The sequence below is a fragment of the Kwoniella shandongensis genome, chromosome 3, assembly GCF_008629635.2.
Source record: "Kwoniella shandongensis chromosome 3, complete sequence".
Lineage (NCBI taxonomy): Eukaryota > Fungi > Basidiomycota > Tremellomycetes > Tremellales > Cryptococcaceae > Kwoniella > Kwoniella shandongensis.
Window position 1 is genome coordinate 1,421,858 of NC_089289.1, and position 23,943 is coordinate 1,445,800.

Consider the following 23,943-nt stretch of genomic DNA (forward strand, 5'->3'; position numbering starts at 1 on the left):
GTTAGGTGGTTGGTCTCTTTTTCAATCTTGGTCTCAACATCCAATAACTTCATCTCATCAGAACAACCAATCCCCAACAATGACACAGACACAAGACTCCAGCTCAAACCGTGAGTCAAGAGAAGGTGTATCATGTCCTTCAGTGATGCTGACTATGACTCAACTCCACGTCCTACATGACCCAATCATGAATTCAGGTCCCCACAAGCAAAGCAATCCAAGCCAGTCTCAGTATTCCAACAGCTTTGACCGCTTGCACGACTGGGCTGCCGCTGTTCCCCAATGTGAAACTCAATCTGTTGCACCTCCTTCAGATGTGAAGCTTGACAATGTTTCCTCTGACATTCCTCATTCTGCCTACATGATGTCAGTGGGAAAAGGCCATGCAGCAAGTGTGAGTGGGAATGATCATAGTCAATCTCGCAGGGATGGTGCAAGCGGGCATCACTCCTACATCACTGGATCCAAATAGGGCCACTGATGGCTTAGCTCCTGACCATTGAGTGAGTGGTTGTATATCACAAAATCAGATTGCACTCTGATATCATTCCAAACGATTGACAGCAGGTGACCATTCAGGAAGGATTACAGAAGATCATAGTATAGGAGGTAGATCATTGTTCATGTGGATGGGGAGGGTGCTGTGGTATAGAATGGATTTTTGGTAGTATATAGCGGCGATGCAGCGAGATAACAAGGAGGATTATACACTGGTACAATTCAGATACAAGACTTCTGTCCCAAATCTACTTTGCCACTTCCAGACACACCTCTGAATACATGTCAGAGGTGGGTGCTATGATGAGCCTGTACGGTGTGGTACAACAAGGTCCGTCGAGGATAGGGGCGGACATCGAGGGAGACTCTGCTGAGTCACGTGAATAATTAGGATGAAAGTTGACGGAAGCTCGGCGTAGCTTCGTTGAGGGATAAGATAGCTTCTATGAGAGGAATAAAGGAGGATGTTCTAATACTCTTTATAGTAACTTCAATCGACAACCTAGTACACTCTCGCAAGTAGTTCCGCTGGCCTTCGACCTGGCTTCCTCAGAAGGAACGCCTTGGGGTTGGCGGAAGTTAGCAGTTAATCCACATATTCCTTTCCCCTTTCCGTAGTTATTTAGTTAGTTAGACCGTAGTTAAATAATAGTACACCCATAATTCTACAACACTATGAGACATGTACGAGTACGACACGCTACCCCCCTCAACTTAGAAGCAAACGAATCTCGAACTAAGTAATAATGCAAGAGCGGTTGAACAAGAACCGGACGGTTAGCCCTTCTCCGTCGAATCTCGGTGGTACCACGCTAGGCCTACTAAGAGACCTACGGTGGAGTGCTACAACGGGGCAATACAAGTTGTGAAGAAGTGTAACCCTTAATACAAATAGAAAGAGTTGAGTGCCAAGTGTACCAGACTTGGAGTAGTGTCACGATGATCAACAGAGGCTTCAGTCAATGAAGCCCTATCACACCACAGAGACAAGCGTCATGAATGACAACTACCAAGACCGACATCCTCGGGTATATATAGCCAGAATCGGGAGGTTCAGCAGAATCCCGATTATCGTGACCTTTTATAGTGCGATGCGATGCTCGGATAGCGTAGTTGGCCGCTGGCTAGGCAGTGCGTTATTACAACAAGGTTGAGTGATATTCGCCAAAGGCGTCAATTATAATGACAAAATGGACGAGATACTCAGCAAGAATGACGAAAGCGACCAGAATTCGAAGAGAACAACCTCAGGATGAGCGTTGTGGCCTTGGACTGACTGAAGGCTAAGTGATATCGTCAAGAGCGATAGCGAAGGTTACGGTGTATGATTTTCAATCGGGAAATCACTAAGGAAAAGAGTACAAAAGATGAGAATAGCCATTCTCCTATATATCCATCCATCCATCCGTCCATCGACGTTGAGCGATATTCTACAACTCGGTGAGTTCGTCGAATTAGACCGAATAAGAGATGGGTTTGTTGAATGAAGTTCTACGAGTTCGACGAGAATAGCGAGTAGTGCGGAGAGTGCGTCGGGATCTTGTAGGTCACGTGATGTATGTGGCAGTGACCGTCATGACACTCTGCCCACCCTTACGGTCGAGCTCCGGCGAGACAACAATGAATTCGACGAGAACAATGGCGAAATCGGAGAGGGCGACGAAGACTGCCCGAAGCAGAAGCGAGAACGGAGTCGAAAGGAGGGGGTTCGAGCGCACAATGGCGACATTGACGTCGGTCGGTACTAGAAAAGGCAATTTTCTGACAGCGCAGCAACATATCGTCGAAAGGAGGGGTATGTTGAATGACAGAGAGAAACAAACAAGAGAAATACTCAACTTATCGTTAATCCCCCTTCACTTCTCAAATCGTTTCCAAACACTTCCTCACATTCATTCACTCAACAACTCCCCATTACTACTACCATGTCACAACGATTCCACCCTTACAACCGCCCACAAGGGCGTTCTCGTGAGTCTATCGTGCTGCAAAGGAGCAGGACCGTGCTGAAACCGAGTGTAACAGAAATATCGCTGAGAGTAGCGACCGGTATGATCATTATCGGACGAAATGACGGTCGTGAGTAAGATTGGGTTGATCGTAAGAGTGAGATCGGCGAGAATAGCGAGAACGAAGAGAGCAACGGAAAGAAAGAAAGCGAGAGTGGCAAAAACCGCGAAGGGATGTGAATGTTGACTGATAAATGTGCGTATGATAGAGCGAACAATTGTAGAGGGTGAAGGACTGGAGTTGGTACTTGATGCCGACAGTGCAGAGGTCGTGGAGGTGAGGGACAACGACAGTGAGTACACACAATGCAAGAACAAGGGAAACGAGAAAACTTAGCGAATGCTTGCTGATAATCAATCAACATAGGGATCAACATGGCCGTTGAGGCTTCCGAAACGATCGACCATACCGCAACCGCGGAATTGATCGATCTCACGGACAATGCAACCATGCCAAGTGTCGAGACCATGCCTCTGAATGCAGATCTACTGGCGGTAGATGAAGTAAAGCGAGAGCTAGATTTGGAGCTCGAGAGGATTGCACGAGGTACGTTCGAGTTTGACAGTGAAGTGCCATCCGTTGACGAGACCGTAGCGTACATTCGAGAACCTATGTTCGAACGACCAACGGATGGATCGGAGAGCGTGGCGGAGATCGAGGAATGGGAAGTGGTGGACCGTACTGGTGAGTCCTACAGGGCGAGATTGATCAGTCAGCGAAAACAGCTAACGAGTGGTATACTTAGGCCCTTTCCAAGGCCCCAATGAGAGGGTCCTAGGACCAGACGTGGAGGTGAGAACACGTGGAGACCGTCGCGTCGAAGCGCTGGTTGAGAAGCCGAGCGAGGGTGAGCCTGAGCTCGTTGAGGATGAGGGGATGCCGGGTGTTACGCGTGAGTGTCTTGAGGCTGCGTTTGACAAGCAACATGCTGACACCCAGAAGCATACGTGCCGATGCCGGTTATAGAAGAAGAGTTCGAGGGGGATGAGGAAAGGAGGAGAAGAGAGGCGACTGCGGGTGGTTTGGATGCCGGAGCTATGAGTAAGTGTAGTTAGTTTGAACGATCGTATAGCACGCTAATTGTTAGCACAAGACACAGATCCGATACTCGAGGTCCTTGACGACCAAGGCGACGCTCATGACGAGATTGTTCAAGGTCAGGCCGAGGCTGAGGCGAATGACAGAGAGAGGACTCTTTCGGCCGATGTGCCCCCCGCACCCCAGACAAGGGGAGAGTCTGGCTCTCCGTCCTTGCCGGTGACGCCGAAGAAGCCTAGGCCGAAGAGCAGTCTTCGTACCCCCGAGGCAATCCGAGTACGTTAAACTATGATTTTTTTTTACTTATTTTAGCGAATTCACCGTGCTTGACGAGATGTAAGAGAGTACTTAGCTGATTACGACGATAGTCCTCCCATCCCGATGCCGTTGTTCGAGACCCCCCTTGTGACACTTGCGAGCTTCAAGGACTCGTCTGTCTCGGTCCGAACAGGATAAACTCCAAGTGCTTCACCTGCACGAGTATGTCCTGTTCCCATTATAGACCGAGACGAGCCTTGTCGCCAAAAGTCTCCTCTGGAAGCTTGACTACATTCATGATTTCGATTGAGTCTGCTAGGAGCACCAGTGGCGTCACGAGGGAGTACCACATCCAGGAGGCTCGTCGACTCGGTGGGCTAATGGGAGTGGACCTCGAGTCTTTCACAAGCGAGTTCGAAGGTGAGGGTCTCTCCGGTGGGAGCGGGGGTGGTGAAGCAGGGTCCGAGGTTGGTGCTGTGGAAGAAGGGTCAGCGCGGGGTAATAGACGAGGTGGAATTAGAAGAGGAAGGGGTCGAAGGGGTGTTTCAAGCGGAGCGAGTGGGGATCGTTTGTCGAGCTTGAGACCGAGAAAGTAGACTGTTGTAATAATACATGTACACATGCCCTGCATAACAGAATAATTAGCAAGTATCGTATCCTTGAGACCATATCCAGATAAAAGGAACATCACAGCCAAGCGTTAACACGACCAGTCAGAGAGATAATAAACAGGATTGTGATGTGTGAGACCGAAACAAAAGAGACAGAGTACGTTACGATGAGATATGAGATCAAGCCCGAGGCTTATCAGGATTCGTTCGATGGAACTCCGCTACAAGCTCTTGAGCTCCCAATAAGTTCGCCGCAGGCTCCCAGCTGACGTGTTCGTCGGTACCCTTGTAGCCCAACCATTCTACTTGATATTCTAATCGATTTCGGCGAATACGAGAGTCAATGATCCGTTCGACTTCGTAGTTTTCGCCTATTTCGTCGACTTCAACTGGTCCAGGCGGTTCATAAGATTGACCAGGCAGTTGAGGGGGTGTGAAATGTCGAAGCAGGATGACGTTGAAAACAGGATGAACTCGCATCGTATCAGGAAGCTCGAGTCGACAAGCTCGGTCGCCGATGACTTCGGATACGGTGTAGGGACCAGACCATTTGATATCCAACTTCTTCATGGGTCGCTTTGTCGTCATGTTCCGAACGTTGAGTAAAACCTGATCCCCGACCTTGTATCCTGGATCCTCTCTCCGCTTCTCATTGTAGTAGCGAGCATAGTCCTCATTGGCGACTTCTATGTTTTGCTTACACAATTCGTGTACTTCCTGTAGAGACTTCACCTTCATAACGACGGATTCGAGATGCGAGGCGCCTTCGATGATCTGCTCAACCCATCGAGGGTCATAACCGTAGTTGGCGAAGAACGGTGACATCTTAATAGCCGAATGCACCGAATTGTTGTACGAGAATGACGCGAGAGAAAGCAATGACGACCAGTTGTCTTGCTTGTACGAAGTGAAGATGCGAAGGTATTGTTCGAGGACCTGGTTGACCCTTTCCGTTTGACCGTCGGTCTGAGGGTGCCAAGCGGTGGAAAGGGAAGCCTTGATACCGAGGGACTTGCAGACACCATCCCACACTCGACTCGTAAACTTCGAACCGCGATCGGAGACGATACTGGACGGGAGACCGTGTTGGGTGATGATGTTGTCGACAATCAGATCGACGCACCCAAGAGCGGTGAGTTTCGTGGTTGTAGGAATGAAAACCGCCCATTTCGTCAACCTGTCGACGACAACAAGGATCGAGTTGTATCCTTTTGACTTAGGTAGTTCTTCTACGAAATCCATCGAGATTGCTGACCACGGGAGATTCGGGACTTCGAGGGATTGGAGGAGCCCATGTGGTTTCTGTCGAACTGGCTTGTTACGTTGACAGATCGCACACCCCTTGATATAAAGCTCGACATCCCTGCGAAGACCAAGCCAGCAATATTCCCTTTGGATCAGATCGTGAGTCTTACTTACACCAGGATGTCCAGCGAGAACACTATCGTGATGAGCGTTGATGACCTTGGCTCGACAATTTCCATTGTCAGGAATGTAGATTCTTCCATTGATTCGGAGCAATCCTTGAGAGTCGAAAGCGAGAGTTGTGGCGCTGTTGAACCCCATCCGTCGAACGAAACCTCTCAACTTGGAAGGATCGTTGGAGTCCGAAGTACCTGGCGAAGCATCGATGACAGTAGATTCCGTGGATAAGTCATTCCTCACCTGATCAAGATCTGAATCCACCTTCAATCCTTCCACGATTCTCTCCACATCGACATCCTCGTTGTCTTCAGCTCTTGATGTTATATCGGCCTCTTTGCCATACAAGGAGTGGACCAACGCGCGAAGGGGAAAGACGTAAGGGTGAAAGGATTCAGAAGAATGATCGAGGTTAGGTAGGGCTTGGACGAAGTCTTGCTCCTTATCCTCGCCGTTAGGCAAGTAATCAGGGCGTCGGGAAAGTGCATCAGGGAAGGCTGCCTTGGAGCCTGGACGATAGACGATTTTGAACGAAAATCCGGAGAGAACGTCGACCCATCGAGCTTGTCGTGGATTAAGTTGTCGAGGTTCCATCCAATACGTGAGGTTGAGGTGATCCGTGATAACAGTCGACGAAACCTGCAATAATAAATGACGTTTTCGTCGAAAAGCCATCACAATTGCCAGGAACTCCTTTTCTGTAACAGTATACCTCAACTCAGCACCTTTGAACGCACCTGACTCCATAACAACTGGATGCTCTAGTTGTGTTACCGGATCGATCTGAGAAATGACGAAACCCCATCCGAAGTGAGAAGCATCTGTTTGAACCAGAGTTTCCGCTTCAGGGTTAAAGTGGGCGAGGACGGGAGCTTGAGTTAACGCGGTCTTGAGTGTTTCGAAAGCCCTTTGCTGGAGATCTCCCCAAATGAAAGGAACGTTCTTGCCAGTAAGGATGTTGAGTGGTCGAGCGATACGAGAGAAATCCTTGACAAATCGACGATAATAGCTTGCAAGTCCAACGAAGCTTCGGCATTGTCGAAGTGTTCTGGGAACAGGGAAGTCCACAACACCTTGCACGTAAGCAGTGCCGGCCCTAACGCCCTTGGCAGAGATCATGAAACCAAGGAACTTAACTTCTTCACGCTCAAACTCGCACTTCTTAGCGTTGAGATAAAGATTTGCCTTGCGAAGGATCTTGAAGACTAAGCGAGTCAATCGCCGAAGTTCCTTTCGACTCCTAGCATGCACGATAATATCGTCGATGTAGATGATAACTCCTAAACCCAAGAGGTGAGCGAACAACTCGTTCAAGAAATGTTGATACCCTGCCGGAGCATTCCTCAAACCATCTCTGACCACCGTGGATTCAAACATTCCAAACTGAGTTCTGAAGGCAGTAAGTTTCTCGAACCCCTTGGCCATTCGTAGCAGCTGGTATGCGCTAGGGAGGTCGAACTTGCTGAACCACTTGGATTTCGAGAGATCGAGAATGATCTGGCTGATAAGAGGTAAAGGGTAGGCATCTGGTATGGTAGCATTGTTGAGCTTTCTGTAGTCAACAACCATCCTATACTTCCCGTCCTTTTTCGGTACGAAGAACGTGGGGGAGCCGTAAGGAGAATTACTGGGACGAATTCTTCCTGCTGCTCGTTCCCTTTCAAGAGTTTCCCGAAGGGCTTCAACTTGTTCAGGACCAAGCTCATACAACGGTGCAGGTCCGAGAACGGTGCCAGGTTTGAGTTGAATCTTCAAATCGTATTCTCTATGGGGAGCAAGAGTCTCTTTACCCCATCGAGGATGAAAGATATCGAGAAATTCGCGGTACGCTTCGGGGACTAATTCGAGGATTTCGGCGAGTTCCTCATCGGAGAGTTCCATTGATTCGGTAAAGGATGGCAAGGTGCTGACATCTTCGTCCAATTCGTCGGAATCACCCAACGCGACGGCGTACAGTCGATTCGGAGGGGTGTCACTAGGACCAGGGACGTTACTGCCCTTCCATTTACTCGGTTGACTCACAGGGATGGAGTTGGGAGGACTCGAAACTTCCTTTCCTCCTCTGTTTCGCGAAGCAGCCTTGCTGGAAGATACTTGCGCAACCATTGACGAGGGTGGAACCGGGGACGAGGGCGAGGGCGTGGGCGAGGACGAGGACGACGGCGAGACTGGAACTAGAGCTGGGATTGGTAGTTCTGCCTCCCCTTCTGGTTTCAGAACCTGCACTGTACGACGACCGAAGTCAATCTGTACCCCATTCTCCTGTAGCCAATTGTAGCCAAGGATAACATGAATACCAGAGAGCTTGGTGACGTTGAAGCGCGTGATCCCAGAGAAATGGTCCAGGCGTAGTGTTTCTTCAACGAAGAGTGATGTTGGGCCAGATGAACTGGGTTGACCATCGATAAGCGTGATAGTCCGAGGTTTTTTGTATGAATTCGTCGAAAATTGGTGAAGTTCGACGAAGTCGCTATCGATATAATTGTAAGTGGCTCCGCTATCCAGAAGAACCACCACGTCGTGACTTGGGGATAAGCCTAGTTGACCAGCAACGGCGGCTTGTTCTTTCCTGAGGGGAATTAAGTTACCGTGAGCAACCTTTTCCACTTCCGGAAGGGCGATGAGGGTATATCTGATTGGTATCCAGAATCCACGACTGTTTTTGATAGGTTTTGAGTTTTAATAGAGTCCGAGCCACCACGAGAGGGAAGAAAAGAGAAGATTTGATACTGAGAAGGATTAGAAATGGATACGGGAGAAACGGGAGCTTCGGAAATCGAAGAATTAGGGAGGGAACAGAAGACACAACGCTAGCAGAGTCAATACTGGGTATATACGAGTCCGGGGTCAAGGCAGAGAGATTAGATGACTCAGAACGATGTAACTCTCTGACTCCATCGTTCCTTAAGCTTTTGGGTCCGCTTGCCCATGAGGCGTCGCAGGACGGGGAGGTTGAAACGTAGGACGTGAGGAAACAGTACACTCCTTCGCGAAATGGCCTTGTTGGCCACAACGTTTACAGAGTCCTTCGGCGATTCTACGGTTGAGTTCTTCCGTAGGAAGTTTTCCTCTAGGGGGAGCGTTTTCGGATGGTGACGAAGCAGCAACAGGAGCAGGATGTGAAGATGAGCCTTGAGAAGGATTGGACTTAGCGTTGCTACCATCCTTGCCCTTCTCTTTTTCCTTCTTCTTCCTCTCCTCTTGTCGTACACGAAGACGGTTGTCGAGTTTGACGATATAGCTTGATAATTCGTTGATGTCGTCGAAAACCCTTCCTGACCGAGCGATTTCGTCTTGAAGGTCATCCGACAACCCGTCAATGGCCCGTTCTAGGATAGGCTCTGGGTCTTTCCATCCCAATATAGCCACATACTTCCTAACCTGAGCGAAATACTCTGCAGCAGTACCAGTCTGCTTGAGAGTCTTGAATTTTCTCCTGGCCGTAGCCTTACGGTCGGGGTCTCCGAAGTTGTCTTGAAGGAATTGGAGGAACCTCTCTTTGGAAAGAAGCTCTTCGGGAACAGGTCGGACTTCCATGAGTGGCATAACCGCCTCATGTGCAGCCCCCCGGAGAAGATTGTACATGAACATGACCATAACTTCTTCAGAAGGGAATCGAGAAGGTTGAAGTTTGAATGTCATTTCGCACTGATCGATGAAAGCGTCGAGCTTATCAGGTTTGTTGCCAAAGAATAGATCAGGCGTTGCTGACTTAGGTTCTCTAGCCGAAGAGGATGGCGTGGTCGAGCGACCATGGTCTTGACGACTCATCAATGCGGCGATTGTTCGCTGACTATCGGTGAGACTCGTTAATATTTGAACAAGATCGACGGATTCGGCGGGAGGTCGAACGAAGTTGTGTCGAGGGGATATAGGTCGTCGTGCACGACCCTTTCCTTTCGACGATACTCGAGAGGACGGTCGAGTCGAGCTGGGTCGTAGGTGTCGACGGTTCTGAATCGCTCGGCGTGCGTCGGAATCAGACTCGGCATCACCATCGTTACTTGAAGAATCGGGATCGTCCTCTTGCCCAGCGTACAGAGGGTTGGCTGTTACTTGTGGACGAGAAGGACCAGCAGAATGAAGTGGCGGAGGGAGACGAGGTGAGGGAGGGGGACTAGGGGAATCCATGATAGTGTTGTGTTCGGGAAGGATAGCGTTGAGAGCAGCGGTTTGTGATCTAGTGACCGGAGCTCGAGACATGTGAGAAGGGCGCAAAGGATAGGTGTCGCCGAAGGGCGCAATGAGCTAGAATAAGGTCGAGAGGAACGAGGGAGTGTGATAGGTAATAGTGATTTCCCGATACTGTCACGATGATCAACAGAGGCTTCAGTCAATGAGGCCCTATCACACCACGGAGACAAGGTTGAGTGATATTCGCCAAAGGCGTCAACTATAATGACGAGATGGGCGAGATACTCAGCGAGAATGACGAGAACGACGAGAATCCGAAGAGAACAACCTCAGGATGAGCGTTGTGGCCTTGGACTGACTGAAGGCTAAGTGATATCGTCAAGAGCGATAGCGAAGGTTACGGTGTATGATTTTCAATCGGGAAATCACTAAGGAAAAGAGTACAAAAGATGAGAATAGCCATTCTCCTATATATCCATCCATCCATCCGTCCATCGACGTTGAGCGATATTCTACAACTCGGTGAGTTCGTCGAATTAGACCGAATAAGAGATGGGTTTGTTGAATGAAGTTCTACGAGTTCGACGAGAATAGCGAGTAGTGCGGAGAGTGCGTCGGGATCTTGTAGGTCACGTGATGTATGTGGCAGTGACCGTCATGACAAGTGTCAAGCATTGTGGTGTCATATGATCAAAAGGATGCTGTATAGTGATTGAGTGAGCAGTGTGATGTGTGTGTCTACAAAGGTGCAGCAGCGACCAGAGGATTGTCAACTTTTCCTCTCTTTCTTCACTCCACATCAACAAGTTCATCACACTGTATTTCAACTCACAACCAGTACAATACTTTACCAGTGAGTGACCTCTTTGATATATCGGCACTCATATATTAATACAGGAAGTTGTTAAGGCTTTCTTTCCAACACACAATAACATCCAGATATGTCTCCACCCTGGTATGAACCAAAGTCCGGCAGTGCGACTCAGCAGTCAGCCACTAGTGGAACCGCTTCCACTGCATCTGGAAGTGGGACAGCTCGATCGAAGCGACCCTCTTACATGGACCTCGTGGATTCCTGCCCCACTCCAGGTCCTCAAGGCACAAGCAGAAGCTCAGCTTCTCAATCCGGTCAAGGGGGCAACTCCACCTCAGGCTCAAGCTCCAAACGATGAGATCCTTGAGTAAGTGATTTGTTGATAAATTGCCTCCTTGTGCCAGCTAGACGTGTTCATTGACATCAAGACACAGACCCTTGCTGCATCTGATGACACACAGGAAGAGAGGCAAGTGAGAAGGAATTTGTGCTGACAGGTAGTGTATATTGGAATGGTGGTGGGAGGATATTGATGATGGGGAGGATATGCATTTGTTTTGATAGTTGATGCATTGTATATGTCAGAGAGCCATGTCCTTTTGCACTACTTGTTTGCTCATGGCCGGCTTGCAAAAGAGCGAAGTGATGTCTGGACTTCTTATATCGCCACCACTGTATGAAGCAGTCGAGATTGCGTGGCAAAGGTTAGAGCGATAATCGTTTCACCACCCCTTAAGCTCTCATGAGATGCTATGCTGACCCGTCCAGAGACGCCTTGTTCGAAAGTGCCACAGGGACTACCCACTTCTTTAGAAGTTGACATTGTCACTCTGCCTTTTACTGTTTCATTCACGGTTCCCACCCTCTGATACAGCATGAAGGCATCACACCCTTTTCCTCCATTCCCCTTATGACGCCTGCTGTCTCGCTATATTGTGGAGTTGTAGCCTTCTATAATACATCCACTCCGTGTATCACGTCTGACACATATAACAACATCGCAACAAAGGGGATACAAAGGATTGACCCTGCTCTTGGCAAGATTATGACGTCCATTTACATCATAGGAAGGCTCTTCATAATCGCAAGTAGAATCGAACATGGTGAGTGGCAAGGTATATAGACTGTTAAAGTGGTTCGTACCATTCTCTTTCCTACTATCACATCCCAACAACCGTACATAACAATACGACAACGCTACAACGTCCGTACACCGAAACCAACTTAGTCTCATAAGGCCGACGGTGAGTCGAAGACGTATATGCTCTTGTATCATGAGACTAACTATATTCCGCCCTATGACATTCATGAACATAGATTATACTATCACATTCAACCAAAGCACAAACCACTGATTTCAACATGCCTCGGAATGAACAAGACTCCCGTTACGAGGAATCACGCAACGCTCAAACTCGCACTCCTTCCGCAAGGGCTCCTACCAACCCATCGGGGTCGAGTGGCGTTGGAGCTCCCACCAACGAGTCCTCCCCCTGGGTAGATAACGGCGATGGCACACGAAGCTGGACTCACACAGAAGTTCGAACTGATACAATGATCAGAGATCCCGACCTGACTCGTCGCGTTGATCAAGAATATGTCCGCTCCCCACAAGACCTCTATTCTTCCCCTCCCGGTGGCAGCCAGTCTCGCACCCGCCAAAGCACTGCATCATCAACCAGGGCTTCCTCTCGCATCAATCATTCGTTTGCGAGAGGTCATCCTGATTATGTTTTCGCAAACATCCGGGGTTACGAGAACCTGCCCCCTAACCAAAGTCGCGGTGAATACTCTGGGTCCGGTGCTCGTGGGAGCAGCTCCAGCTCCCAGGCTCATCGCCGGGAGAAAGACTCTGAGAGACGCCGTTGACGCAGCTGGCGACGATGGGTGAGTTGTCATATCACATTAGGTCAAAGACACATATTGATTGCATCCCATTCCTCTGACAGCCAGGCTACGCTGCGAAAGCGAACAATTGTCGTGAAGAATTGGACGATAGACTTGCGGAAGGGGATATAACGATATTCGGAGAGAGTGCTGTGATGTAAGAGTGAATGCAGTGTCTAGCATACGAAGAACAGGTCGGGGTAGACGATCGTCTGTAGCGATGAGGAGCGTAGTGTGATATAATGCGGACGTACGGCAGGATAGGGCGGGTCATGCAAAGCGATAATGACGAGATTTATACACACCTCAATGTGTCGAGGCACAGGACTTCCACAAGCCGCCGCTTGCTAGATAGTATCACATCATCACTACGTTCTCCCAAACTCGTGTACTACTTGTTGCTGCCCTACCTGCCTACAATGGTCCGGATAAGGGGTGCCACACCCGTTTGTCCGTTCGGCTAGTATAACTGGTCTGAAATAGATCTCATAATCTCGATTGCGGCTATGGCTGCTTATAATTCTCCGAAACAACTCGAGGCAGTTTACATCCGATACATGTTCTATTTCGGACTACACTCAGAACTTTTGATTCTCGCAGTCGTTGACAACTGATACTCAAGTGATAGAACTTCTGCTATGTGCACCAAGGTGTGTTCAGCTCGTGGCTGGGTTACGAGATTCTTGTGCAGTATGACTTGGGGGGTCACCTTGATAAACTTGCTTGTGTGGGGCTCGTTCGGAGGTCCGGCTTCTCTCGCTAAGACCAGCCAAGCGACGACGACGTGGTCAGTGCGTTGCACAGCAAAAACCAACACAGTCCTTTGACTATGAGGACACCCGTTCGCAAGCTCGACTCATATGAGAGTTACTACCTTTGTTGCGTTGTTCTGGTCATATAACGAGATAAGTCGAACATAAGCGGCATATCAAGCTTGATTCTTTTCGAAATAGCGTGGTTCCGATTGATGCAAGGGAGCCCCAACTATCTCGCTTGTCGAGTCATAGCCTTAAATCTCGGCTTGTACGACCGCTATCAGACGTTCCCCATCTCGCAGATTTGAGTCGCTGATCGACTGAGTCGACATACAGACCAAACCCGACCGTAGGACATGAGCATACTGGGTGACACAAAATGGTGGACAGGTCGAGAATGGGGATACACACCTGTGAACAGCAGAGATACGCGAGGAGCCAACGTGAGTTGCACTTCAGCTTCACCGGCCTTGTGTGATGGGAGAACAAGCTGACCTTTGCCTTACAGTATTCCCACCTGCGCTCTGTGCTATCACATTACCTACCCTCCGTTATTGTCCTCATCCTGGGCATAGCGATAGGTATCAACTTCCCCCTCTACCTATCGGTCTACACCCGTCGACCGTCAGACGACATCTCCCTCCTCCCACATACACTACCACCACCTCCACCACCTTCCACCTCTCTCAGTCTACTCTCACACCTCCCCGCACCAGCCGAACCGATACCCAATATCGTCCATTATGTCTATGGTCTTGCGTCAGAGCCACAGCCTGATTTCCCGTATTTTGCATATCTGGCTATGCGAAGCGCGATGACGGTGTTGAAGCCTGATAAAGTGATGTTCCACTGTATTACGGAGCCAAGAGGATATTGGTGGGATAGAGTGAAGGATTGGGAGGGTTGGGAGGCTGATTCCAGTGTGAAGAGGGGGGAGGTGGAGATTGTCCAAGCGAGGGATGTCCAGTGGATAGGAAGTGATAGGAGACCTGTCAAGCATGTGAGTGAGCTAGTCGCCGCAAGGTCAGTCTGACATCACAGGAGCTGACCACCAAGAGCCACTCAGTTCGCTCACAAAGCAGACATAATACGGCTGGAAGTGTGAGTAACTCTTTCTCGTTGGCGGGACGGCTGTCGTCCTAATGGCAAGTGTTGATAAATCGTTTTAGCCTCCTCGAGCACGGCGGTATCTACCTCGATATCGACACATTCGTCCTTCGACCATTCGCTGACTACTCCCTCCTACTCCACGACACTGTCTTAGCGATGGAAGCTCGTGAACTCTCCTTCTTCCATGGTTTACAGTCGGACGACGAGATGGAACCGAAGGGTTTGTGTAATGCTGTAATCGTCGCTAAGAAGGGGTCCAAATTCTTGAAAAGGTGGTTGGATACCTATGAAGTGTTCAGAGAAGATAAGTGGACCGAGCATTCCGTGGTGAGTCGCAAAGTGATGTGCGTCCGAAGCAATCGAGAACTGATGCTAAGAGGCGATATCAGGAGATGCCTTGGACTTTAGCCAGGATGTATCCGACATTAGTAACTGTTCTATCCGAACGGGCTTTCTTCTGGCCATTGTGGACCGAGGACCACATTCATGCCGTGTATGAAACGAAGGAGTATGACTTTGAAAAGTCAGGTCAGCTAGCGTGAGTGTTTCGACGATTTGACTGATACGCAAGCAGCTTCAGGGACAAAGAGTGTATTGAGTACATGTCCGGGGGGCGAGAATCAAGGTACTCAAGCTGATAGACATTATGGCTCTCACAGCTATCACGCGTGGGAATCCAAAGCTCGCTCTCACCTCTCTAAGCTCGACCCAGCCACAATCAACAAGATTGACTCCTCCTTCACACGAATGGCACGTCGGTTCCGAGAACCTGACGAGGAGAGACGGTGGTTGTCTGCTGGTCAAGTGGACGGTAGCGGTAGTAGAACGGAAATCGAGATTGGAGCAGAGGAAACCGAGCTGGAGGAGATTGAAAGTCCGACTGCGTGGAGAAGACGTATCACCAGGGAAGCTGTCAAAGTGAATCGATGACAATGCCGCAAACATAGACGATATAAAAACAGTAAGTTCTAGCATAAACATTGTATGGCATAAAGCATTCGACATGTATCTTCTCGCAATGCGTCTACACAACGGTTCGTTCCTCGGCTCGAGTCCATGTTGTCAGCCAAGAACAGAACTCAAGCTGTTTATAGCGAGCGTACGATTGACTTTACATCGAGGTACGGAGCCATGATGGGTTGGTACCTGTTACAACGCAAAAGGGGAAGTATGACGTCCAGCAATGATGATAATGGAATTTACAATTAGGTGGGGCTTAGCACGACGTCACTTCTTCCGAGCTAATGGTAACGAGATCCCCCCCTCTTGCCTCTCTACGACAGTATGTCACCCACCACTCTTTGCAAGTTTGCGAGAGGGCTTTTAATGAAACGCATGGTTGGATGGTGACATTTCTTTTCCACAGAGGTGTGCCTGCAGGATAAGTTTGCACCGGTTGTCTCGAGTTACAGCGATGGATGTTATTGCATTGTGTTTCCCTTTTTCTCTTTTTCCTTTGGGGGAGGGAACTGCCAATGACGTCAAAAGCGTCATACTTGGCAATTGGGCTGCACGACACTCTCCTTTCATCACCACATCACTGAGCACCACTCTGTGCTACAGAGCGTTTCGTCCAGCAAGGAACATGAAAGCGTGAGCGACGATGCATGTGCTGAGCGTCCTGGATGTATGGTCTACGCTCAAGAGAATCTATCCACGATCTATCACGCTCGCTCTGAGTCGTACACCTATCCGTCCGTCGATCAGTGCCTACGTGTTTTGTTGCAGACGCGTCACAAAGACCAGACGCCATAGACGTAACGATTCAAAGAACGCCACCGTCATTTGACACCGGAATTTTCTCTTCCTTCTTTGTGGGACCTTGATCGCGAACACACCCCTTGAGACACTGGTGATCTGATAACTCTCTCAATTCGCTGTGTGCACTGGATGATACTGTGCATTCTTCATTAGTGGTAGTTAGTGTTGTGACACACCCAACCCTTCGGTTAGCTCGTATATTACCAAATCAGGTTTGTAGCTGAGGTAGAGAAAATCTCCGAACAACACTGTAATTTGATTTGAATTGAGATTCCAAGCCACTCGTAGCGTCATCGCTCTCCACGCACCTGGGTACACCCTCCTCCCACATAACGTTTCGTCCTTTTCACACTGATCGGTCAGCGACATCATCATCCCCCCATCACGCCCGTCTCTTCACCTCGTTCACTATCATACATCTCACCCAAATTGGCATACGTCTTTATATCCTCTTGCTGCAAACAACTCCGACAATAGATATACATACATACATACAGACAGTCAGACAGACCACACCAGGATCCTTACAAATTACAACAGACAAACAGAAGCGGTCCTAAGACGGAGGAGAATAAAAAAACCCGGCACAAGTGGTGAGTGCCCTAGTGACGTCAATGACATAACGAGTCCTTTGGGATGGATGGAGCGAACGAACGCACACCGTTTCATACATACACTTCGACTGTTCACCTCTCATGCTGACTTAATCTCACTCCCTCCCTCCATCACTTGCTACTTTCTTTCTCTTCCATATTTGCATACGATTCGTCTTCGTACATCGAAATAATCGAACATCGACCACGACTCACTCACAATCAACGCCTCTGGACACGTTTGCTTTGGTAATCAATCAATCATTCATTGAAACCGCCCATCGATATTGGTCATCATCATAATAACAGAACACAGTTCCAACTCATAATCCTCATCTCAACGCGCATCGCTAGATTCACTCAAAGCCGCATAATCGACCGCCACTCCCCCCATCGTTTCGTTTTCGTATCGTAGCATCTCGAAACCCAAGAGACACTCGTCACGATCTCACCTTTTACGGTATCCCACAGGTCGTCAGCATCTACCCCTCTATCTGACCACGCATCAGGTTCAACTTCATCGCCAATCTCCCCATCGGTTCTGGTTCCATTATCAGACAATAGCATCGATCCCTCGTCTCTGTCATCTGTCACTGCTCAACAGTCACAATCACAACCACAGTCACAGTCACAATCGTTACTAGACGCTGTACAAGTACCTGTTCATCCTACTCAACAGCAGGACGAAGATTATCGCATAGCTATTGAAAAGTTGGAAAACGCCAACTTGCAAGACGGGATGTTGTCAAGCTTTAAACGTGAGTTACTCGATCCTATCTTGGCATTATCGTTGCTTGGTGAGATGGCAATCGAGCGCATCTATCAAGGGTTTGATGTCACTTTTTGATCTTGTGAACTGCCCCTTTGTTTACAAACCGCACGGTCCTTCATTGGTCATGTTGATCGAGTATGACGAAATCGGTGGTCCGTGCTGTAACAACCTTCCTTTTGTGCTGGTCTGTGCTTCAACATGACCACCCTGCTGTTGCACGTTCATGCACATTTTGTTCTCTTCCATCATCATAATCCTCTTCATCATCGCGTCTGCCAGAGTCTCCCATCCCTACCACTATCAATGCTGTCACAATGCCATACTGCTCTCCCGCGCTCGGTACACTTGCTGCTGTTTCTTCATCATCGACATTCCTACCTTCTCCGGCGAAAGCTCTTTCTCCCATTCTCACTCCAATGCCTCCATGTACATCATCAGGAGGAAAGCTGACTTCTCCTCCTTTACCTACTACTCGTCGATCTAAACCTCAACCAATGCCTATACCGATACTCTCGTCTTTGTCGCATCAATGTCGAACTCGATCTACATCACCTTCCTCTCCTGTTCGTCCACTTCGTCCTCTCGGATTGACAACGCCTTTTCGATTTCTTGGGCATAACGATTCAATAGAAATCCTTCGACACGGCAAACACGCTCAGCAAGCGTCACCTAGCCCTCAACAAGAGGTCAAGCAAAGTACAAGTTCAGGGCAGAGATCATCAAAGACCACTCAGGCGCAAACTCAGGCTCAGCCGTCACAGTCACAGTCACAGTCACAGTCTCAGGCTCAGGCTCAACAAGCCTACTACAACAACAACGACATGCACAACCAAGGACTTGCCGCGGGCAATGGTGAGTTTCATTATCGTCTGTATTGTGCGCACCACGCTGATAATAGTTCCAGCTCAACCTCAAGCTTCCAACTCTGCAAGTGGAAAGGCCCCTATGGTCTCTCCCAATTACCGAGAAGAGGCTGAGCGAATTGTCGCTGATGAGAGGGCGCAAAGTGAAAAGATGCCCGTCTATGAGGTGAGCGGTGGTGCTGGCCACTACCAAGGCCTTTGACTGACGTCATATCACTAATCTACGCGATCAGGGTCTGGAAGGTTACACGTTGATAGAGAAGATGGGTGACGGAGCCTTCTCCAATGTGTACAAAGCTGTGGAACGCAAGACTGGTCGCAAGGTTGCAGTCAAGGTTGTCCGCAAGTATGAACTCAACCACTCACAGGTGAGATTGATTTTCGTTTTACTGCCTAACTACCGATCGATATGGTCGAATCACACCCATCGCTCCTATTGGAGGTTGCTCTTTTCCCCCTGTTTCTATTTTGTAGTTTCTAACCCGCTCTTTGCCATCTCCCGTGCCCTGGCCAGGCCGGGATCAAGGTGGTGAAGAGCTTTTACAATCTTTCCTTTCGTTTCTCACCTTCCCACTGGTATGGTGGAGTAACAAGCAACTGTTCCGCAACCTCCATAAGAGCGAAGCCGATCTGCCGACCTATCGATACCGTACTTTCTCGAGAAAGTGCGGTGGTGTGCAAGGCGACGAACAGATGAGAACCGCGACTGACTTTCGGGGCGTACTTCGTTCCGTTGTAGAACGGCAACAAGCATCTCAACGCCAACTTCAAGAAAAGGCCAAGGGTAACAGAGGTTCGTTTTTCTTCCGCTCGTTGTTTTGTTTTTTTCGTTTCGCCGTGTCCGTTCGACATCAGTCGTTCGCTACGTTTAGTCTAATATAGCTTGTTGTGTTGTTTCTTCGTCACTTGCGGTCGCTGGCCCATGAGCGTCGGGAGTCTTTTATATACCACCCGTAGCCATTGGTCACACACGGTCCTGTGACCAGTGCTGCCCTATCGGTGTCGTTATGTTGTAGGCCCTCATCCCAGCCCCAGCCGTGTACATTCATCATCCCACCGTCTGTGTTTGACATGTCTACGACGATTGTCTCTGTGTGCTTCTGGATCCCAAGCTGACCCGTCGTTCAATATTGTAGCGTGCCAACATCCTCAAAGAGGTTCAAATCATGCGAGGTATCGATCACCCTGGAATCGTCAAGCTCCTTGGATTCTTCGAGAGCGATGAGCATTACTTCCTCGTCTTGGAACGTGAGTGTGCTGCCGGACTCCCGTCCCGATCCGGCGCTGATGGATAATGTCACAGTGATGGAAGGTGGTGAACTCTTCCACCAGATCGTCAAACTCACATACTTCTCGGAGGCGTTGTCGCGGCACGTAATCCTTCAAGTCGCTGAGGGTATCAGATACCTTCACGAAGAAAGAGGTGTTGTCCATCGGTGAGTTGCGACATAGCCGCATCGACCTGTTTCATTGTGGTTGACCCGGAAGTCAGTGATATCAAACCCGAGAACTTGTTGTTCGAACGTATTCCCATTATCCCTGCCCGTCAACCAATACAACGACCTTACGACGAGGAAAAGGAGGACGAGGGCGAGTTCCGAGCCGGGATCGGTGGTGGCGGAATCGGCCGGGTGAAGATTGCCGACTTCGGTCTTTCCAAGATCGTATGGGACGAACAAACTATGACTCCTTGCGGTACCGTCGGTTACACTGCGCCCGAAATCGTCAAGGATGAGAGATATAGCAAGAGTGTCGACATGTGGGCTCTGGGTTGCGTACTGTACACCTTGTTGTGTGGTTTCCCTCGTGAGTCGCTCACTCCACGATAAGCATCTGCATGGCAACTGACAGAATATCATAGCCTTCTACGATGAGAGTATCAACGTATTGACCGAGAAGGTTGCCCGAGGATACTATACTTTCTTGAGCCCTTGGTGGGACGACATTTCCACATCTGCGAAGGATCTGATTACACACCTTTTGTGTGTTGACCCTGCCCAGCGATACACCATTGACGAGTTCTTGGCTCACCCTTGGATCAAGGTGAGTAACTCTGCTTCACGTGATCGAGTCGGTCAAGCTAATATTCCTGATAGGAGGCTCCATCCGCTGCTCCTCCTGCTCCTACACCTCGAGCACCTCCTGTTGCTGGCGGCAATGCGCCTCTCGACTCTCCACTATTGGCCTCGATGCGTGCTGGCAACCGCGAAGGCAGGTCTCCCGGTATCGGTGCCCTCAAGGAGGCCTTCGATGTCACGTACGCCGTCCACCGTATGGAAGAGGAGGGCGCCAGAAGACGAGCATACAACGGTCCAGGCGGTGCCGGAACCCGAGGATTCTTACAGGGTCTCAACGAGGAGGACGAGGACGAGGACGAGAACGCTCAGCTCGAGGAAGCGAGACGGAAGCATGGTGAATTGGTGGCTCGACAAATCCAAGAACATCGAGGACGAGCTGCAGCCAACGCTGCTGCTGGCATCAAGGAGCAACCTGTCCAACATTACGCTGGTCGTGGTGGTGCCAACAGGCGTGAAGCCGAGGCGGTGCTGTACGATGGACGAGCGGGACAGAGGGATAGAGGACGAGGTGGGCAGGCTGCAAAGTCAGGCGCAGGATTCGATCTCGACCTCAACAATGCGACATTATTGGGGAGGAGAGGGAAGAAGACGGCGCCAAGTCCTTTGGCACAAGACCCAACTAATGCCGGATCGCCTATGAGATATTAGATAGTGTGAATGATGTGTAGTAGATCATATGTAAGATTAGGAGTAGTCAGTCGTATTTATAAAGCTAGTAGCAATCCTTCAGACTCTTGTCTCCATTCCTTCTAGTCCTTCCTCCTTTGGCTTCAAATATATATCACGCCCTTCGCTCTAGCATATATAATTACCATGATGGCGAGTTGACATGATACTGTCGCTCGTCGAGAGCGAGATGAATGTATCGCATACAGTAGCCAGTTATTCCAGTTGCAGACACATGTGCTGTTTGTCCGGTCTTCCGGCTAAAAACGAGCCCTTGTACCGGTGCGAGTGAGGCTACAACATGCTACAGTCAACATTCGATGTTCGCATTTGATACCTACTTGTTGAATGGTTCAATCGTTTTGATCCATCGACAACCATTAGCGCTGAACAAAGGAGCAAGATGAAGGCATTCCAAGTATCTGAACACGCACATCCGAGCAAAATCAAAGTGTGAGCTTGGCGCTGAGGGGACCCTTCGCCTCTCTCACTCAAAAACAGCAGAGTGCTGACGATGACTGTCTGCACAATTCACTGCCTATCGCTATAACTCTGGTACATCCTCTGTTTCGCCGATACCGTCGACGTGATCACAGCTCGGAGATACCGAGTCCTAAAGCGGATCCTAAGAAAGGACAAGTATTAGTCGACGTCTATGCTGCCGGTCTCAACTTCTTCGAGTGAGTGGTGATTATCTCATTGTAACTGGTTGGGCACCGTCTCCGACACTCTACTCTGGTGTAGAGGTTGAGTCCGATGAACGGGTCAGACTGAGTGCCAAGTCATTCTCGCAAGAGATGATGGTGTTCATCTTTCGTCTCGTCGAGAATCTTGTATCGGGGGTAACAATCGCTGATCAGATCTCTGGCTTGGCTATAGTATCCTCCAGTCACAAGGGAAATATCAAAGTGAGCAGGATATCTACCCCACATCCTACTTCTGACAGATGTATCACTTGTAAGGGGATGATTGACCTTGTTACTTGATTCGCTCGTCTGCAGCTCAACCGCCATTACCATTCGTACTTGGCTCAGAGTTGGCGGGGGTTATATCCCCCGACTCGGAGTTACCAGAGGACTGTCCATACTCTCCAGGAGGTGAGTTGTATACGTCCCCAATCTGTATCACGGCCACCATCATTGGACAGCATAACCTTCAGCGTTTGTTTCCCGGACATTGCAAGCACCCTCTTTGTCTTGCACGAGCAGGAGTACCTCTTCGATTTATGCTGACTTGTATTCCTACCTTCATCAGATCGAGTATTCGGCTACGCACAAGGAGCATATGCAGAACAGGTAGTGGCGGATTGGAGAGCCTTGATACCTGTTCCTGAAATTCTGAGCTTGGAAGAAGCGGCGACCGTGTTCTTGTGAGTGTACCGGAGTCGATGGAACGGAACACACGATAGATCGGGTCGGGCAGAGACAGTGCAGTAATGGAGAAGGGGGCACCAAGGCAGAGTTGAAGGAGAGGGACAAGCGTGAACTGACCATTGTTGCTTCACCCTCGGTAGGACTATCACGACGAGCTATGCAGCAATTGTCGATCGAGCACAAGCGCAGGAAGGTGGGTCTGTTGTGATTTATGTGCGTCAAGTCACACTAATCCCGTTTGATACATTTGTCATTCAGGCGAATGGGTTCTCGTCCATGCAGGTGCTGGAGGGGTAGGTTTGGCAGCTTGTCAAATCGCCAAAGGTGAATACAGTTTATCTCAGCATTAACAGCTCATATCAACTGACGTGAATCATCCTTACTCCCTTTCGTTTCCTGTTATGGTAGAGCAAGGATGTAAAGTCATTGCGACAGCTTCGTCGGAGGAGAAGAGGAAAGCGTGTATAGACTATGGAGGCGCGGATGAGGTTGTAGATTACACCAAGAAGGATTGGCAGGTAAGTCCAGAGCCGGAACGGTGCTGTTCTATCCCTTTCGCGCAGCTATGTCCTGATCGCAGCCATCTACAGAACGAGGTCAAGCGTATCACGGGCGGCGAAGGCGTGAACGTTGTATTTGATCCTGTTGGTGAGTCAAATCGTCACTCGTCGTACTTTAGCAACTGCCCCAATCATATGGCGCAAGGCAAGGAAGAAGACGAGAGAACTGACGTGCGCCTTGGTTCGTAGGAATGATAATACCGAGCTTGAAGTGTGTTGCTTGGAATGCAAGATTAGTAGTCGTGGGATTCGCTGCGGGATCGATCGAGAAGGTATGTCCCATCGAGATCAGTACATCAGATAGTAGTATCGCTAGCTGATGTCCGACTAACTCAGATACCGGCAAACCTGTTGCTATTGAAGCAAGTAGCGGTGACAGGTATCTTTTGGGGCGGAACACAAGGTAAGTGGCTCTATCCTACCGCACACATCGGAAATTTTGGGCTGTCTCATGGTGGATTGAAGCTGACGGTCGTAAATTCTCCTTACAGTGAAAGACCCAGCATCTGTGTTCCGGGTGACTTTTGCAGTCCTCGATCTTCTCTCGTCTGGGAAAGTCAAGCCAGTGTTGTACGATAAGATGTACAAGGGGTTAGAGACGGTCAGCGAGGGCTTGGGAGATATCGAACAGAGAAAGGTTTGGGGAAAGGCGGTAGTGAGGATCAGGGACGGAGCTGGAAGTAAGGGCTCAGATGAGGATGAGAAAGTCAGGGCGAAGTTGTAGATGGTTATGGAAATGG

General features: G+C 49.4%; 3 protein-coding genes across 3 annotated transcripts; all 3 read left to right on the plus strand.

Moving 5' to 3' along the window:
• Positions 1-13,783: 13,783 nt before the first annotated feature.
• Positions 13,784-15,467, plus strand: CI109_101881 (uncharacterized protein; the record flags this gene model as incomplete). Its single annotated transcript, XM_032007872.1, has 6 exons — positions 13,784-13,870; positions 13,936-14,427; positions 14,494-14,528; positions 14,597-14,864; positions 14,927-15,075; positions 15,197-15,467. 6 exons carry the CDS (start codon positions 13,784-13,786, stop codon positions 15,465-15,467), a joined length of 1,302 nt encoding a protein of 433 aa, XP_031857810.1.
• A 2,510-nt stretch (positions 15,468-17,977) lies between these two features.
• Positions 17,978-21,252, plus strand: CI109_101882 (uncharacterized protein; the record flags this gene model as incomplete). The annotated part of the gene is made up of 9 exons (XM_065967048.1): positions 17,978-18,515; positions 18,562-18,692; positions 18,760-18,894; positions 19,266-19,319; positions 19,663-19,774; positions 19,830-19,962; positions 20,019-20,332; positions 20,388-20,569; positions 20,623-21,252. The coding sequence occupies 9 exons, from the start codon at positions 17,978-17,980 to the stop codon at positions 21,250-21,252; spliced, it is 2,229 nt and encodes a 742-aa protein (XP_065823120.1).
• A 421-nt stretch (positions 21,253-21,673) lies between these two features.
• On the plus strand, positions 21,674-23,927 carry CI109_101883 (uncharacterized protein; the record flags this gene model as incomplete). Its single annotated transcript, XM_032007874.1, has 12 exons — positions 21,674-21,723; positions 21,867-21,950; positions 22,150-22,178; positions 22,272-22,367; positions 22,525-22,639; positions 22,784-22,836; positions 22,902-22,967; positions 23,052-23,161; positions 23,234-23,291; positions 23,393-23,475; positions 23,540-23,606; positions 23,695-23,927. The coding sequence occupies 12 exons, from the start codon at positions 21,674-21,676 to the stop codon at positions 23,925-23,927; spliced, it is 1,044 nt and encodes a 347-aa protein (XP_031857812.1).
• Positions 23,928-23,943: the final 16 nt, after the last annotated feature.